A 14355-nucleotide genomic window follows, 5' to 3' on the forward strand; every position below is an offset into this window, starting at 1 on the left:
ATATTCAACATCCCTGACAGTAAAGGAAATGCAAATAAAAACAACCCTGAGATACCACCTCACTCCAGTTAGAATGGCCTATACTCTGAACTCAGGCAACAACAAATGCTGGAGGGGGTGCGGGGAAAGAGGAACCCTTCTCCATTGTTGGTGGGAGTACAAATTAGTACAACCACTTTGGAGAACAGTATGGAAGTTTCTCAAAAAGCTCAACATAGACCTACCCTATGACCCAGCCATACCACTCCTAGGCATCTATCCTGAACAACAGGTCCCAAGATATCAAAAAGACATTTGCACTTCCATGGTTATCGCTGCACAATTCACAATAGCCAAAATATGGAAACAACCCAGATGCCCCTCCATAGATGAATGGATCCAAAAAATATGGTACTTATACACAGTGGAATACTACATAGCGATTAGAAATGATGAAATATTGATATTCGCGGGGAAATGGTCAGAACTTGAACAAATAATGTTGAGTGAGACAAGCCTAGAACACAGAAAACAAAGGGGCATGATCTCCTTGATATATGACTGTTAAGGAGGGGGTAGGGGGACACAGTAGAGACCAGGTCTGCGAAACCAAAAATTTCTTGTCAAATGGTATTTCCCACAGGTGTAGGTCAGCGACCCTACATTATGTATCCAAAACCAAACAACTACTCAACATATAAAGGTCAAAAATTGACCTCTCAGTGGATCACAATAGCTCAAAAGCTATGTATGTACATTCATATAAGACTATTGTTGACATATTATCTACTGTCAACATTACATTTAAAGCCCTAGGTGAATTTTCTTTGGCGTAGGCCACGTGGCTACTGTATATGTTCTTGGTACACTGTGCATTATATATATGTCTACCTGACCTAGGGAATGGAAAGAAAAACAGGGTGTAAGATATCACAAGAAATGTACACACTGCCCTACTATGTAACTGTACCCCTGTGTGCATAACACCTTGTCAAAAATTTTTGTTTAATTAATAAAGTAAAAAATAATAATAAATAAATAAAAGAACAACATCACCACCAACAACAAAAAAAATCGTTAAACCTGGAGTGAAAACTAACAAAAAGGAAAAGGAGTAAGGATCAAACTACCTGAGTCTTCTCATACCATTAATTGGAAGTAGAAATCAAAGAGTAAAGGTGAAAGATGTTTTCTTTTTAAATTTTATGACACATGAGGACTGAGAATATTTATGTCCCACAAGCCTGTATACTTACAAATGTGTTCCAACAAAAAGAGTATATAAGCTAAGAAAGGGGAAATGAGAGACCCAGAAAGCAGTTTGTTTGCCCATCCACCCACCCACTAATCCAGGGGGGCAATGGAGGCGAATCCTAAGAAGCCCCTAAATAGCAAATCTGGGGAGCAGCCAATCTAATCTGGATTTTAGATGTAGTTCTTTAGCAGAAAGGGGATTTGATGAACAAAGACTCTAATTTTTTGTAAATGTTGAGGCTTAATAAAGAAGAAAAGGAAGCTGCCTATGACAAAGACCACAAAACTTTATATGAATATTTGCTTCAAATATGAAATAAACTATAGGATGATTTTAAGCAACTGTTAGAAGATATAAAATAAAAATTCTGTTTGCTTTGTGTGTTGGGAAACTTCTTAGATATTTTCTGTGGAAATGACATTGACTGCTGAGAATGTGACAGAAGAAAAAAAATAATCCAAACGAGACTAATTGATGCAGCGTTTGAACAGTGTTTACACAGTCATAATATGGTAAATGCTGCTTATTGATTTTTAACTTAAATCAATCTACAATCATAACATAGCAGACAAAATCAAGGTTATGGGACTGAATAAATAGGTCATTAACCTTGGCAACATAAAAGTAGTATTGCAGATGACAGAAGGCAGAAAAGAAAAGAAAAATTAATAGCAGCACTGTGATTTGGAAAACCATGTAAATTTAAATATATTAAGGTTACAAAAATGATCAGTAGAAGAATAGTTAATAATATCAAGTGTAAACATTTGGGAGGATAAATGGCAAGAGAAAATTAGCATTTATGCCCTAATTATTCTCAAAGTGTGATAAATTAATGGTACAAAAAAAAAAATCCATGGAAACCATGGAGAGTTTGCCCCTTGTGTTACTCCGCTTTTCATGGATGTGACACACACCTGAGAGAAATAATTGTAAAAGACTAAAGATTTGTTTTGCCTCACGGTTTCAGATGTTTCTGTCCAAGTTCAGCTGGTTGTGTTTCTCGTCAGCCTTTAGCCAATAGAAACATTGTGCACACTATTAGCAGAGGAAAGCTGTTCCTTTCATGGAGGCCAGCAACAGGGAGGAAGAACAGGAAAGGGCCAGGGTGAAATATACCTTTCATATAGGCATGTCCCATTGACCTTCCCCCAACCCAACCTCAACATCCGCAGTCTACCACTCCCAATCATTCACAATTGGAATTCATCACTGGATCCATCCATTGATGAAAGGAGAGTGAAATAGAACAAGAGACATGAGTTTTCACTAAAAGATCTTTTATGTAACTTACTATTTTAAAAAATCTGCCCATACTTTCTTTGCTAGCAATAAGAATAGAAAATAAACAGGATAATACAGAAGCAAAAATTGCTTCAATTATTACTACATAAATTATTTGCTTAGAAGAGTGTGATCATAGTGATGAAAGCATAGACATGGTCAGTTTATAAAAATAAACATAATTAGAGTAATGAAGTAAATCCTCAGTAAAAACTTTTAATTGTATCAAAGCCTGTATTTTAGAAAGCAAATGTAAATATGTAAGAGAAATCTATTCTGGTTATCTGGTAATTCATATAGAAAACAGAAGGCTGGTTGACCTTAGCTGGGTGTCAACATCTCTCCCCATGAACCCTCCAGACAGAGAGGCAGCTACAAAAATGTTGTAAGGGTGTTGTTATTAAACAGATGAAGATGTTGGAATTGGAGGAGCCTAAAAATTCTAGAATCTGGAGTTGATCAGAGCTAGTTTATCCTCTTCCTGGTTATATGTTGGTATGAGATTTTCAAAGCCCTGTTGTTCTTTGATCTTCAGATTACTTGTCTGAATAAACCCATCTCTGAACTAGTTTTCCCTTGTGTTAGTTAGATTGACCTCCCATAACAGAATTCACAGGCTGGGTGCTTAACCAACAGAAATGCATTTGATCACAGTCCTAAATGGCTACTCTGTCACTATGGTATGGGAAGGAAGAGTAAGAAAAAGAGAACATGGAGGAGGAAGGAGAAGAAGAGGAGGAAGGGGAGGAAGAGGAATGGAACAGAGGGAGATGGAGTGTGAGCAAGCAAGCTCTGGTGTCTCAGAAGAACCCTCTACCAATTAAGGCCTATACTTATGACCTCATTTAACTTTGATTACTTCCCTAAAGGCCTCTGTTGCCAAATACAAGTTGAGAGCTATGGGATCAACATTACTGATTTTGAGGAAACACAAGAATTCATTCCATAACAGCCCCCATTGAATTAATGCATTATTTGGCTAAATTAGAGATAAACTATTTTGTCATTGAGAATGCATGGGGTTAACTTTGAACTCAAGTTCACTGTTAAAGCCTATGACTAAAATTGCAAACCTGGCTCTGATCAACCACAGATTCTAGAATTTTTAGGCTCCTCCAATTCCAACATCTCCATCTGTTTAATAACACCACCCCTATAACATTTTTGTAACTGCCTCTTTGTCTGGAGGGCTCATAGGGAGAGACATTGAAGTCACCCATCTAAGGTCAACCAGCCTTCTGTTTTCTATAAATTCTCCAAATTAAACACTCAGATTTTTTTGTTATTTCATTTGACTGTCATTTCCATTACATGCAAAGAGTAGATATTCTCATTTTATTTTACTGGTAATGGGAGAGGGAAAGAGAGAGGGAAGAAGATCATCACTACCCTATTATGTAGTGTTGATGTGCCTCCTTCCTCTACAAGGAGTGTGCAAAGGACCCTGGAATAGAGGCTGCATGTTGGATTTGAGCCCAGATTAGGACAAAAGCAGGGTTGTCTTTGATCAAATTTATATTAATGGAGCCATTAAAGAAGCATCCTATTACTGAGAACCTCTGTAAGATTAGTTCACATTTGTGAGTCTCATTTCAACACCCTGTTCACCACACTAAAGTGGTATGAAGGTAGTAAGCAGCAACTGTAGCTTTACTGCAGACCTGGATTGCGGGTAGCTCTTGAAATTCACAAGCACTGAGACCTTGAATGAGCTGTTTTGCATCTCTGAGCCTGCTTCTCTATAAACTAGATTCAGCAAGTGCTTTAAAGGTGGTTGTGAATATTAAAGTTCTCAGAACAATTCTTCCTGTAGTCTGTTGCTGCATTGTATCTAAGACTGTATTTAGAATGGTCTCAGAATGGCCTTCCATCATGTTCCCAAGCCTGATCTGGTCAGGCGTGGCCACACATGCCCTCACAAGGATTTAGAAAAGTGAAAACATTAGAAGCATACACATTCCCTTGGGAATTCAGCTCACCTAACATCACTGCAGTCTTGTTTTTTTTTTTTGTCAAAGCAAACCTCTTGCCTCCTCCTTGTGCCTCAGACTCAGGAGGTGGAGAAATAGATGCCAGTATATGAGTGAGGCCCTACAGTCATACTGCACCAAGAACTTTTAGCACTAAAAATGTTTTTGTTTGCCTTGATCTACTGTGGTTATGCCAGAGGAATTTGTTCTAGAAGTGTAAGATGATGATGATGGTGATGATGACAACAACGATGGCGATGATGAAGAAGAAGAAAAGGAAAAACAACCATTTTTATGGTTTGTTTGTTTTATGCTTTTATTCATCCAATATTCACAGAGGGGTTTGTTTATATGACACATACGCACTACATTTGTGCCTTTGTGCCTTACGTTCACTTCATTCCTGAAAGGTGTGGATGAGTGATTGATTTTTTTTTCTGCATTTAAAACAGAACAGACACAGAGTGCATTGTGATTCTCTTCCTCCATATTTCTCTTGACAGGCTAAAAAATCTAAGCTGATAGGAAGAGCAGGCCTTGATAACCAGAGCTATCCAGAATGCCAGAGACATCTTGTTTCTGGTTGATGGCCTGGCCTGTACACATGCATCTGTTTATTCCCTCTGTGAGTGTGTGTGTGTGTGTGTGTGTGTGTGTGTGTGTGTGTGTGTGTGTGTGTGAAACCCGGAGACCCAGAAGCATCCATTTAGCTGCCAGCAGATCTTACTATGCCTTCCAACATCCCCCTCATGGCTTTCGAGCAAGATAGTGCACCATTATAAGTATCTTGATATAAGTATCTTGATGAGATACCTGGGAAATGAAACTGTGTTTTTGGCGTGGGATAGAATATTTTGTCATGACCCATCCCAGGAAATGGAAATGGGCTGGCTGATTCTCAAGGAGCACCCATGGCATTTTTTGTGTAGTTCCTATAGGAAGAGTTGCTTGAATAAAGACATTGTTCAAAAAGAAAGGTATTCTTTATCCGACTTACGTAACCATAGGCCCTCGGGACATCACCTTTACAGTAACAATAAATACATTTTTAAAAAAAGAAAGACTATCCCTTTGTTTCTATAATGTGGTATCTTTAGCTATCTTTTTTATCTTTACTGTATCCTCTCACTTTCTTGTTGCATATGCTTGTTGGCATACTGGTGAGCTTTTATTTTCTTCCTCTCATATTAACTGTATTTCATTAAGACTGAGCTGAGTATACCTCATCATGCATAAAATCCAAGTTGCTTGGACGCCAAAGACTGCCCATGTCCTCCACGCCACTCTTGTGTTTCCTCAAATCAGGCTGCAGAATCCCAACCCAGGAGCATGGTAATACCATACAACAAATTTAAATGTATTTTCTGTATGCATAGCATGTGGCAGGCCCTGTTTAAGTGCTTTAGATAAACCATTTCTGATCCTTCCACAGAACACAAGTTAGGAATTATCTTCAGGATATGGAGAAGCATGTTTCGAAAGATCCAGTGATAAGCCTGGGGCCCACTGTGTTAGTGAATGCCAGAGCTGGCCTTCATTCCTGATCTGCTTGAGTCCAAATGCCAAGCTTGTTTTATCCTATCACTCTGTGTCAGTCGAAAAGGGAAAAGAAAAAAAAAAAAGATTGAGGCTTTGAGATGTGAGCTATCCTGCTAAGAATTATAGTGCTAGACTGGTTCGGTATTTCTGGCTCCATATAAAGGAAATCTAATTGGAGGAAAGGCTGTTTTTAGTCCCAACTTGAGAATGTCAGAAGTGAAGCTGGGACTTGAACCAGTTTTCTGACACTCAAAGGACATAGGAGCTTTGATATATAATGACAGCAAGACAGTTCTTCCATTCACTCAACAGATAATTATTGAGTGCCTGCCTTGTGCCAGGAACTGGTCTAAAGTTTGGGTTTCTTTTTTAAATAAGAAAAAGCTCAACCCTTGTGTGGGGTGCAAGGAAGTGAGAAGAGATAGAAAATAAACAGTAGATAAAATAAGTGACTTGTGGAGTATGCTGGGTGACACTTTCTATGGAGAAAGAGTGCAATGAGGTTCGAGTCTGGGAAGCATGAAGTGGTAGATCATTGTATTTTTAAATAGAAAGCCAAAATAGGCATTCATGAGAGAAAAATTGAGCAAGGGCAAAGAGGGATTAGCAATGTCAGTAGAAGAACCTTCTAGACAAAATGAGAAGTGTTCCTAGTTGGCATGTTTTAGCAACAACAAGGAGACAGTTGCTATGAAGCAGGATATAGTAGTGAAAGTTTATAAAAGATGACATTGAAGATACTGGGTAGCCAGAAATTGTGGGGTTTTGTGTACCATTTTAAAGATTTTAAATGAAGACAAAGAAAGGGAGAATGCCCCATTAGATATGTTGTGTGGTCAGATGCAAAGAATGTAGGTGTGGCATGACAGCATTTTCAATTAGGATTGTGTAGTGCTGGTGGTGATAAAATGTTGTAAAGTAGATCCTTGAGTTTTCTCCGATAGAGTGAATGTGGAACATACAAGAAAGAGTGAATTAGATGGCAAATCCCAAGATTTGAGCTTCATGGATAGGAAGAAGTTTCTGTCGAAGGAGCATTTCTGTCAGATGAGATGCTGAACAGAACAGATGGAACACTGTTGGTGGGAAGAATGGGAAGACTGTCTTGGACATGTTGAGTATGAAGTGTTATTTTTTGGATATGTAAATGGATCTGTGAAGGTGTCAGTGTATATAGGATTCTATAATTTGGGAAGAAGACTATGGTAGGGGTGTAATTTGGTATTCATCAACCTATATCATGGTAAGAAAAATAAGCCACACAACACAATGGAGAGCACTAATGTGACATGTGAAATGGAAATAAAATAATGGGTGGCAAAGGCATTTATTTTGGATTTTTTAAGTTAATGGAAATCTGACTTTAATTTGAGTACGAAAGAACATTTTAAGCCATTAGTGCTTATTAGCAATGAGTGACCTGTTTTGCAGGGCTTGATTGCTAAAAGCTGTATATTTTCAAAGGAAACTCTAGAAACTGGATTATTGTTTTCCTAAATTTGATATAACAAAAAAGAGACAGGAAGGAAAGGAGAAAACTAGTCGTTTTCAAGTAGGACACTGACAATTAGTCATTATCCAAGTGAAGTAAATTAAACACACACACACACACACACACACACACACACACACACACACACACCTACCTTTATATGTTCCTGTGTTTATCATAGTTCAGATCTATCCCTGTCCACTATTATAGATGTATTAAAGTAGATTGTATTCCTGGGTTAGATTTTAACTGGAACCAATTAATTACTCAAGTTTTGTGGTTCCCAGAATATGGAAATGATCAAGATTATCATTAAAACTTCATAAGAGCAAATTAAAGGAAAATTTTCTCTCAGGCCAAATTCTCCTTTTATTCTATAATGATACCATATAATGTGATGGCTTAGAACAGTGGTCATCAGACTTATAGTTTGAAGGCCTCAACAAGCTTTCTTTTTGTTTAATATGGATGATGCCAGGTAAATAAATGTTTATTAGAGATTTCAAATGATGGATGTCTGAAAAATAAAATATAGAAGTCCAAGCTCACTAGGGGAAAAAAAAAACCCTCAAGAGTTTTAGGTTTCCTCTAAGTTCAGCATGAGCCAGTGGTGTGACTTGGTAATAATAGATTTAGTTTTTTTCATTTCAAATTTCCATGTTTGTAGTAAGCACATTTAAGATACTGTCTTTTGAAGGAAATATGAAAGAGCTATCGTGTCCAGCACAGGAGAATGGAAAATAAATGGTGTACAACAGAACCCTTTTGTAGAATGGGTAGAATAACTAATGGTGTTTCATTGAAGGAATCATCAGGGGACTTTCTTCCCATTCCTGCCACCTCAGACCTGTGAGTACTGCTAAGGTAAGAGAGGAGAATCACAGTTCTGGAAACACAAAAATAATTCAGGTGATACTACACAGCTGTTTAAGATGGAAGATGTGAAATTGCACATTTGTTTCTTTGATTTGCCTAAGAGAAAGTACATTTTCTTTTACCTTCATACTTTCTAGCAGTGAGATGCCTTCTCTTTGGGAGGCAAGCCATTTAAGAGCTTCCTATATCATCAGACATTCTGGTCCAAATCCAAGGATGAATATTCAAAGTGAATCGAAAGCTAGGTGCCACTGGTTCATGCCTGTAATCCTAGCTACTCAGGAAGTTGAAATCTGTGTATCACAGTTCAAAACCAGCTTGGGCAGGAAAGTCTGTAAGATTTATATCTCCAATTTACTACCCAATAGGTAGAAGTAGAGCTTTGGTTCAAAGTGGTAGACCACTACTTAAAGCACAAAAGCTTGAGGGCAGTGGCCAAGCCCTGAGTTCAAGCCCCATGATCAGCACCAAACAAAGAAAAATTTAAAAAGGTGATTCTAGAAATAAAAACTAAGAGGTAAGATGCCTTTTCATAATTTTCTAATCACTTCTTTTGAAGAAGCCGTTAAATGACAGAATAAGCATTATTAATGTTTAAATAGTAATTGTGTCAAGTACAGAGTGTTCTGTGGACTAGTGCATTTCTTTCTGATACTCAGAGACTCTTTTTCCAAAGAATGAACATTAAAAGCTGCTGAAGTAAACACTGATAATTTGTTGTAGGTGAATGTGTGGTTCTTCCTCATCCTTCTTCCCTCAACTTTGTCTTTCTACAATCTTCAGTAATATAACAGGAATAGGTAATAAAGAGAGATAATAGGCAACTACTTAATGATAGTAAAAATGTAAAATAAAATAACTATAGAAAGGAAAGGATGAAACGTAATAGTAAGGAAAGCAGTTCTCACAGCCTGCACACATTGGCTTATAATGAGATACTGAAAATTTGCGTGCCACTTTCTGACATTTGGTCATAAAGCTCACTGTTCTGTCAATGGATATCAACAATCCAAGTATTCTTTACTTTTTCACAATTAACCAACTCGGCCCATGTAAACTCACCTAGTCTAAAGTTTGGGCAGCAGTCAGGAACCTAAAATTGCCATGTTCTTTTATAAATCAAGGCCCAGCAAACTAAAAGAGAATTTACATTGCAAAAAGACAAGTTACTTGGTAAATTAAATAAAAATTAACTTTAAAGGCACTGTATATGTTCCTTTAATGCCAGACTTCTTGAAACCATTTAATTATTTCATTACTTAACACAAAAGCTTCAAGTTTACCTTCAAAAACTTAAAATGTAATGCTTTAGAATTCTTTTTTTTTGGTTAGACACAAATTTGAAATGACTATAAAACAAGTTGAAATTATCATATGAGGGTATATTAAAATAAGAATCATTGGCAAAAAAATTTACAATTTTCTGTTTTGCATATCTCTCAGAAAAATAGAAAATAAATGCATCTGAAATGCAATTTCATTTTTGTCTACCGAAAGCCAGCCTTGATTCAGATAGGAAATGTCTGGAATTTGCTTGGTGTCACAAAACATAGGGGTTAAAATAATAAACTGCCTCCGGCCTCTTTCAGGGGGGCAGCAAAATAAACCAAAATTGTCTCCAGGGTTGTAAACCCAGGAATGATGTGGTAGACGTGAACATGGGGAAAGAAAACTGGGTAAATGTTTTTTTAATGTTTGCCTTTGGGCAAGATGTTTTTTTTTTTTTTATTAGTTTACTGTTCCTAGAAAATGTGAAATACTTTCTCTTTGCTGTATGAGCTATTATTTTGTTTTAGACCCCTACTGTGGAGAGGGGGGCAGGGGAAATTATTTTTTTAAAGAGAATACATTACAAAGAAATCACCTAGTGATGAATGTAAAACAAGTATGAACATTGCAAGGCCCAGGAAAAGTGACCAGTAGAAGGAACTCCTCCAGTTCCTACCTTCAGCTCATGGATTTTCTTCAAACACACTTCTTGTTCTAAGTTGGATGTGGAAGTTAAGGTTAGGTCTTTAGGCGGCCAGGACGTGGTATTCACTTCCAACTTTTGATTGCAGTTGGGTAAGGGAAATGATGATGAGAAGGAGGTATGAAGAAGGATTATCCAGGTAGTACATGTAAAACAGGAGTAGGCAGGACAAATGAAGACTAGCTATGGGAATCTAGTAAGTAGAGCATATAGGAGAGTCATTATGGCTCTTCACAAGTATATATGTGGCAAACTAATGGAAATTTCATAATATAACCAAGGCTAAGAATCAGTTAATCCATAGGATCCAGACTTGAGTGGCCTTTTGCTTGAGAAGCCATTAAGTATCTGGGCTCCAGTGGCTTACCTTATAATCCTAGCTACTCAGGAGGCTGAGATCTAAGGATCACGGTTCAAGTCCAGTTCTTGTCTCCAGTTAACTACCAAAAAAGCTGGAAGTGGAACTGTGGCTCAAGTAGAACACAGGGGTCAGGCCCTGAGTTCAAGCCCCTGGACTAGCACAAAGAAAGAGACAGACAGAGTGAGAGGTAGATTAAACAGTGATTGTTAATGGTGAAAATTCTTATCTTCCATTTCATTTATTATACCAGTTTATATGCATGCCTGTTTCTCTAAGTGCATACAGTCGTGAGCTTTGAGTTTATCCCTGACCAAGCAAGTAATACAAAATTACTACTTGATTAGAATGTGCTGTGAATGGAAAGTAAGGCAGTTCTTTGAGGGTTAGCCTCAGAATCACTATGTTTATATCACTATGTTTAGGGAAATGTATAGCAAAAGCATACATGGTGGTCTGATAAGGAGATTTGGCACAAATAGGTAAGTCACCACCTGAAGCCCATTTGAGTGTGCTAGTCTTGGTGTAGAATCTCCTGTCCCTGAGGAAATTAGTAAGTTAAAGAATGACCTTTCAGGAGGAAAGAAGTTTAATATATTGATATATAAGCAACTTCATCCTCCTGCCTTTGCCTTCATAATTTACGACTGTCTGTGACTGGTTTATAGGAGTATTCAAAAAAAATGTGATTAGCTTTACTTGCAAGAAACTTGCAGGAGTTTTGGGGCAATGATGTGTCAGCTGGAAACTCATTCAGTTAATCTGAGGGCAAGTTTTTAGAGTAGCAGAGAGCCCACTTCAGGCGTGCTGACTTGTAAAACATGGTGGTAAATGCATTTCTACCTAGAAGATTCTTAAATTCTAGCTAATTATGCAAAGGAACAGCAATGACAGTAACATAAAGAAAAACAATACTAAGCATCAACAATGAAAACCCTCCCATTTGCACTCTCTCTGTCCAAGATTTTTGTCTCTCATCAAAATTAGGAAAATAATATGTTTTCTTAACTTCATAAAGAAGAAGGAAAATCACTGGCAGCACAAAAGACCAAGGCACATCCAGGTTCTGTTAAGAGACAGGTTCTGTAAGGTGTGAAGGAAGGAGACCTTCACACGGTTCAGGCAGTAGAGCGTTATTAGCAGAACCTAACCTTGGCCCACATGAGATGCAGGCATGCAGAGGTGATGACTTAAGGCAAGGACAAAGGTTTTATAGGGAGAGGGCTGGAGGAGGTGTGGCTAAAGCAACGATGTGGAAGTGACCTCACAGCCTGGGAACCTCTCCCATCCAAAGGAAGCATGACCTGGGTAGATGAGCATGTGACTAGAGGAAGAGACCTCAGAGCCTAGGGGACCTAGGCTCTACCCCCAGGTGTGCCAGTTACCTGGGTTATAGATCCTCATGGGGTGGGAGGGGGGAGCCTTATAGAGAGGGCCATATGTGCTCAGTGGGAGAGCAAAGGACAAGGGGCCATTTTTCCCAGGAAGACCCAACAGCCACAAGGCACATGTTTGGATAGGAGCCTCATGGATGCTGTAGAGAAAGTAGCCAGAAAGTGACCTGAAGTTTACTGCTGCTCAGTGATACAGGTCTGTAAACACTGAGTCAGTGAAAGTTGTGCTGTTTCATTGACTCATTCACATATTCTTTGATATGCACCAAACATCTACTAAGTGCAAGGCACCCTTGAGAACACAGAGTGACAGTTGCTTCTCCTCTCCCAGCATATAACATAGTTACTAGAGCTGTACAATAAATTACTGTAAGTCCTTATGTAGTGAAATAGTTATAATGTTTACTAACTTGTGAATCAGAAATTTATGGGGTGTGGGACGCACCGACTGACCCTGCCTGTTCGTGCCCCGGAGGTGTGTGGCTATTGCCTCGCCTCCCAGGAGTGAGGCCCTGAAGAGCCCCACCTGCCTCAGTCCCTAGGGGTGTGTTTGTACCGCCTCCCGGAAGAGGGATCCCAGCTAGCCCTGCCTGTCTTCCGGGTCGGAACTGGAAAGGCGGCTCTAGATGGCCGCGCCTCCCAGCCTTAAGACCATGTGCAGCAAGATGGCAGCTGGCAGTAACCTGGGGGTGGTCCTGCTATAGTGACTGTAGACTTAGGCCGCCCCGTAGGAGGTCCCATGGCCTTCCGCCCTTGACTGACAGCTCGGACCGCCAATCATAATAGCCCCTGGCTAGGTATGTTACACCCCTCCTCTTCTTGCCGCCATTGCCCATACTTAAGATCCGGTCCGCACCAATAAACGGAGAGCAGTCTTGAACTTCTCCCGAGTCGACTGACTGTCTAACCAGGGCAGAAAGGTTGGGTTGGGCTGCCTGCGAGCCACTCGCGGCTCATTACCTGTTCTGGGTTCACCCTCGGTGGGGTGGGCTTCCTCGCCTCTCCAGCTGGTCGGGAGAGCGCCCGGGGTGCAGGGACCCCTGCAATGGGGCACATACAAAAAGCCATGTCTCTGCTTCATGACATCTGATACCTTAGGTAGAATTGTCTGAAGGTAGAATTATTAGGTAGAATGATCTGTTGACTGTAATTATCTGAAACTTTGTCACTCATTTATCTAATGGTTGCTAGAGCTTGTCATAAGACCTTAACAATATCGAAGAGGTTTGCAGAGGTGAGGAGGAGGAGGACAGGAACCAGAAATTTATCTTCAAGGAGTCTGAGCGATAGCCTTTATTACACACTCTAGGACATTAGGTGGTACTGCTTCTCCAGGCCCGAGGCTGGCATTAACAGACCTCCTTTTTTCTTTATTTATAGTCAGCTACGGTGAAGCTGTCAAAGCCAGTGGCTCTGTGGACCCAGCAGGATGTCTGCAAGTGGTTGAAGAAACATTGTCCAAATCAGTATCAGATCTACAGCGAGTCATTCAAACAACATGACATAACCGGTAAAGTATGCAATGCCCAAAATACTGTCCGTCACTCCCTCCCCAGCAAAGTGACCTTTCCCACACCCGCACAGTAAAACAGCATCTTCCTGCTGGAATTTTCTGACATGGGTTTACTCAAAAGGTCGTGATAATCTCCAGATCCTCATGGAATGTGATACTTAACAACAATTAAATGCTTCATAGCGGAAATTGGATTTTGAGTATTCAGTTATGTTCAGGGGAGTGGTGGGGAATCCTAGATGAAACAAGAGCAGGCCAATGCTAGACCAAAAACTAAAATAAAATCGTAAAAACCAACTTGGTAACAGGATTTATATAGGGGATCTTCAAATAGGAAGATATTCTACTTAGGAAAATACTTTTTTATTAAGCTAATGCATAATGACTTTTTTCTGTTTGTGTGGTGCTGAGGAATCGAACCCAGGGCTTCATGCATGCTAGGCAAGCACTATACTGCTAAGCCACATTCCCAGACCCCCTACCGACTTGCTAATTGATGAGTCATACGTGTGTATCCACTCTTGTCCTTCTGCCATCTAATTCCCTGAAGATAACCCTCTTATGTCCATACCCAGTGATGGTTCAAGATTCTGAAGTGAAATATAATAGCTCATTGCCCCAAGATGAATACCTTGAAGGCACAAATTAAGACTCCATTTAGAAGCTTGGCACAGGTGGCTCATGTCTGTATTCCTAGTTATTCAGGAAGTTGAGATCACAATT

At 39.4% G+C, this 14355-nt stretch overlaps 1 protein-coding gene across 7 annotated transcripts in view; it reads left to right on the forward strand.

Annotated features, from left to right (window-relative positions):
- The window catches only part of Samd12 (sterile alpha motif domain containing 12), a 380057-nt gene that overhangs the window by 151762 nt on the left and 213940 nt on the right, over positions 1-14355 (forward strand). For all 7 annotated transcript variants that reach the window (XM_048358515.1, XM_048358513.1, XM_048358514.1 and 4 more), the window contains one exon: positions 13500-13629. In XM_048358515.1, coding sequence (XP_048214472.1) covers positions 13500-13629 — 130 coding nt within the window. The remainder of the gene's footprint in view (positions 1-13499; positions 13630-14355) is intronic.

Source organism: Perognathus longimembris, chromosome 12 (assembly GCF_023159225.1).
Source record: "Perognathus longimembris pacificus isolate PPM17 chromosome 12, ASM2315922v1, whole genome shotgun sequence".
In the NCBI taxonomy this organism is placed as follows: domain Eukaryota; kingdom Metazoa; phylum Chordata; class Mammalia; order Rodentia; family Heteromyidae; genus Perognathus; species Perognathus longimembris.